General features: G+C 47.2%; 1 protein-coding gene across 5 annotated transcripts in view; it reads right to left on the bottom strand.

Moving 5' to 3' along the window:
• Itgb1 (integrin subunit beta 1) overlaps positions 1-1365 on the bottom strand; it is a 53517-nt gene that overhangs the window by 13414 nt on the left and 38738 nt on the right. For all 5 annotated transcript variants that reach the window (XM_023701905.1, XM_023701906.1, XM_023701903.1 and 2 more), the window contains one exon: positions 162-394. In XM_023701905.1, coding sequence (XP_023557673.1) covers positions 162-394 — 233 coding nt within the window. The remainder of the gene's footprint in view (positions 1-161; positions 395-1365) is intronic.

Here is a 1365-nt window from a genome sequence, read left to right as displayed (position 1 = left end):
TTTTAAATGTTATTTTAATCTATGAGAGAAGAAAAATTCTCCAGCTTGTGCCTAATGTAGCACCAGAGCTGAGGTATCTTTCTGGGTCTCATGAACCCTGACCACAGGCCCGAAGCGCAGACACAAGGCACGAAGGAGTGCCGATGCTCCCCGAGCACTACCTGGAGTCTCCACAACATGCACAATGGCTTCATTGTTCCCATTCACCGAGTAGGTGAAGTAGAACCAGCAGTCATCCACATCCTTCTCCTTGCAGTGCGACAGCGGGTCCACCTGCACGGGCTCCGGCAGCTTCTCCCGGCTTTCCACCTTGGTGAGGTTGAAATGAGAGCACTCCTGTGCGCACCGGTCTTTCTTCTCTCCTTTATTGAAGGCTCTGCACTGAACACACTCTCTGGTAAAACACAAATTGCTATATTTAGAATGTATTATTTAATGGGAGGGAAAAAAACAAAAAAACACTTTCGGTAAATGTTGAGGGGAGGAAGGGTTGAGGGGAGGGGAATGGGAAAACAGAGTTCAGACGCACTTTGTACCGGCCCAAATTCCCTGTGATGCATGTGATCATTCTGTGTAGCAAATACGCACTAATGGAAAGCTGTGGGATTTTTTGGTACTGGGAATTGAACTCAGGACCTCACACTTGCCTGGCAAGTGCTGTGCCACTGAGCTATATTTCTGGCTCATAAAAATATTTTTAAAAGACAAAAAAATACTTAAGGCAAATTGTTGCTTAAAGATTAGATTGTGTGCCAAGCTCACGACTCAACAAAGAACAAGCAGTGAAATAAGAATACTGTGCTTCTGGATGGAAAATTTACAACTGGACGCTAGATTCAGGCCCCACTGTCCATGGCATCCTGGCTCGCCCAACCCAGCCAAGGGGAAGAAGGAAGATGGTTCCCACACCACGGGACAAGCGTCCAGGAAGCCACAGGCCACCAAAGCCACCTGCCAGCACCTGGTTCCCTGCAGCATGGCACAGTCTCACTGCCAGAGGCTGGCCCTGTGGGGCTGGGAGACATTCAAGCAAACCAGAGTCCTCCAAATTCTGGTGCCCAAAGGTGGCTTCTGGTGTCTGAGAAAGGAAACTGCTCTGAACTTTGGAACAGACCTGGCTTCGAGGCCTTTCTAAAAACACCAGCCCAGGTGTCACCCTGTCACCTGGGTAGCAATTATGCCAAAGTCATCTGCAGACTGCGCTTAACGACCCACTATGATGTGAAAGAGTTTGTTCTCAACACACACAAAAAAATTTTTTTTCAGTTACTGGTGGTTTTAAGTACTATCTACATATGTGATGGGAATGAAAAAACTGGGGACAGAAATCAAGTACTGATCATTTCCCCATTTTCATTTGTGCGT

Source organism: Octodon degus, unplaced genomic scaffold (genome assembly GCF_000260255.1).
Source record: "Octodon degus isolate 3935 unplaced genomic scaffold, OctDeg1.0 scaffold00144, whole genome shotgun sequence".
Classification (NCBI taxonomy): Eukaryota; Metazoa; Chordata; class Mammalia; order Rodentia; family Octodontidae; genus Octodon; species Octodon degus.
The sequence above is the reverse complement of the archived record's forward strand: the minus strand, read 5'-3'. Positions and strand labels throughout refer to the sequence as shown.